Genomic DNA, 2791 nt, shown 5'->3' with positions numbered 1-2791 from the left:
TCCCGCAGGATGGGGAGCGCTCTCAGCCGTGCTGCTCACTCGCCTTCAGTAAGCCTCGCGCCTGGGCTCCTGGACCGCATTCCGGAGCCGGACTCGGCCCCTTGCTCCGGGCTCAACCCCCACCACAGGCATTTAGCGGGCTGGTCCGGATCTTCCGGGCCAAGCAGAAAGGGAGGATTTTTTCCTCGCTCCGACTTCAGAGCAGCACCAGCCCCGAACTGCTCAAAGCAAGCGTGGCTGGGCTGCTTACGTGGCTCAGGGGGTAACCCCCTGTGAATGCTCTGGGCGGGCACTGCACCTTCCCCACTGCACAACCGTTCACGACGCTACACAACAGAAGTACACGTACGCCTCGCCCTCCACCATTAAATACTCTGTAAAGCAGGGCTTTAAAACGTGTATTTACAACTTAGATATTCAAAGTTTTCTTCACTGCGAAGATGATATCCTTCACCTGAGGTATGCAGTTATCTTCCAGAATCTTGGCGTAAGGCATAGGGACGTCTGCGCCGGTGACACGCACGGCCGGAGCGTCCAGGTAGTTGAAGGCAGACCCTGAAACGGGAGGCAGCGGTCAGGTTGCCACGCACAACGGTTTTCTCTCTGTTTCTATTTAAACAGTTTTGCTCCTGCAGCTCTAACATCCCTGCTGTTCTGCTCCCTCCTCGTCACGTGCTACGGTTCACACATAAAGCTTTCATCCTGCTTCCCACGCAGGCGGGTTCCCGGGATAAGAATTACTTCCCACGGAAGATGAGCAGGACCTGCCCTGTGGCAGTCTCCAGAGCAAGACAGGCTGGGGTTCCTCGGACAGAAACCCCTAACGGAGTCGTCGGGGTTTGGGCTAGGGAAGGAGATCAACACATAGACTGCAGAACTCGGTACCTTCCATGATCCTGGCACAGATTTCCGCTCCCACGCCGAACTGCGGCCACCCTCCTTCCACAGTCACGAGATGGTTTGTCTTCACAACGCTGGCTTCCACCGTCTCCACATCCATCGGCCGGATGCTACGCAGATTTATAACCTGCAAAAAAGGGACCGGGGGAGTGTTGCTGCGCCCTAAGCCTGCCGGGTACCGCCGTCGGGGTGCAGCGTCCTTCAGCTCTTCCATCCGGTCTGACTTGGAAGACAAGGCTTAGAGACGCTCCCAACTTCTTCTCACAGACTGGGGGGGAACAGTTTCTGGTGGCTCCTGGAGGATCCCAGACAGGTGAGCCTGGCTGTGCGGGGACGCAGCCGTAGTAATGCAGTCACCGTTCTGCTTACTACGCAGCTAGGTCGATCTGAAAGTCGTTAGTAGCTCTGCCGTAACTGTGTGATTAAAAGGCCAAATGCAGAGCTGTGAAACGCACGTGCTGTAACACAGGAGCAGCCTGTAGCTAATGCACGGAAGTTGTGCAGCACGAACAGCCTCTACTTCCTCCCCCAGGTCAGGGCAAGAGACAAGCCTCACCCACCTCACACTCTACACCTTCTTTGGCAAGTACAGCAGCTGCTTCCAGACAGTGTCCAACGGGTCTCGAGTGTGACACTAACGTAACGTGAGTTCCTAGGACAGAAACGAGCGTTAAGAAAGGAAAACCACCACCACCACAGCTTTTCCCTGGAGCTCAGGCTCCTTTCAAGGTAAGGCCAGGATTCTCTTGTGAACTTAAGTTCCCCATGTGGATGTGAAATGCTGAGCCGACACGACAGTTACGTACATGACAGGATAGAGGAACACGCAAACACCTACTACCAGAAAAACTTTTCTGTGCCCCCTGGCAGCCGTACTGGAATGGCAGAAAGGCCGAAGAGGTCCCCACACAGCTCAGTTCCCAAGGAAACCAGCGGCGTTCTCAGCTTACCTTGCCTTTCTACCTTAGCTTTTCCAATCGGGATGACAAAATCCTTCGACTGCGCCTGTTCAGACATTTCAAAGGGAACACCATACAGCAATTCGTTTTCCAGCATCACAACTAGGAAGGAAACAGACTTGGATTAACGTGGACATCTGCAGGCAGAGCGACAGTACTGCAGCAGCCTGGCTCACGATACCAGACCCCACCAGGCAACAAACACTGTTTCAGGGTTTACCAACTTCATTGTTTTAAACGGGGCAGGAAGGGAGAACAGACATTCTTTTCAGTCTGGCGTGCTGGGTATTGCCACGATCTGCCTGTGTTCACCTGGATTGTCATCGCGGATCGACGCCTTCAGCAGGCCTTTGGCATCTTCCGAGCTCCAAGGACTGACAACCTTCAGGCCTGGGCAGTGCCCGTACCAAGCGGCGAAGCACTGCGAGTGCTGCGCCGCGACTCCGGCTGATGCCCCGTTGGGGCCGCGGAAGACGATGGGAACAGCGATGGATCCCGCAGACATGTAACAGGTCTTGGCAGCCGAGTTTATGACCTGATCGATCGCTTGCATGGAGAAGTTGAACGTCATGAATTCACACACTGGTCTCAACCCTGCCTGTTGGATAGGTTACAGTGGGTGTTAGCGTGCTTTTAGGTAGGAACAGTGTAGCTGTTTCATCCGGAAGGAATGCAAATGTACCAACCATAGCGGCACCGACCGCGATTCCCGTGAAGCCCATCTGAAAGAGAAGGACAGCCGGGTAAGCAGCGGGGAGCGGCCGATGAGGGGGCTGCCGGGGAGCGGGCAGGGGCGGCCGTACCTCTGATATCGGGGTGTCGATCACCCGCTTGTCCCCGTACTTCTTCCACAGGCCCCTGGAGATCTGCAGGGCAGGAGAGGGGAGTCAGGCGCGCCTGAGGCCCGTTCCCAGCCCGGTCCCGGCAGCCAC

General features: G+C 55.9%; 1 protein-coding gene across 1 annotated transcript; it reads right to left on the bottom strand.

The window, feature by feature from the left end:
* Nucleotides 1–293: 293 nt before the first annotated feature.
* On the bottom strand, nt 294–2725 carry PDHB (pyruvate dehydrogenase (lipoamide) beta; the record flags this gene model as incomplete). Its single annotated transcript, XM_010151246.1, has 7 exons — nt 294–555; nt 886–1027; nt 1461–1552; nt 1851–1961; nt 2172–2457; nt 2546–2581; nt 2663–2725. Coding segments are annotated over 7 exons (876 nt in total), but the record flags the coding sequence as incomplete, so codon positions are not given.
* Between the last annotated feature and the right edge of the window lie 66 nt (nt 2726–2791).

This window comes from Eurypyga helias, unplaced genomic scaffold (assembly GCF_000690775.1).
Source record: "Eurypyga helias isolate BGI_N326 unplaced genomic scaffold, ASM69077v1 Scaffold48854, whole genome shotgun sequence".
Lineage (NCBI taxonomy): Eukaryota > Metazoa > Chordata > Aves > Eurypygiformes > Eurypygidae > Eurypyga > Eurypyga helias.
Note: the sequence above shows the minus strand (reverse complement) of the source record. Positions and strands in the feature narration are given on the sequence as shown.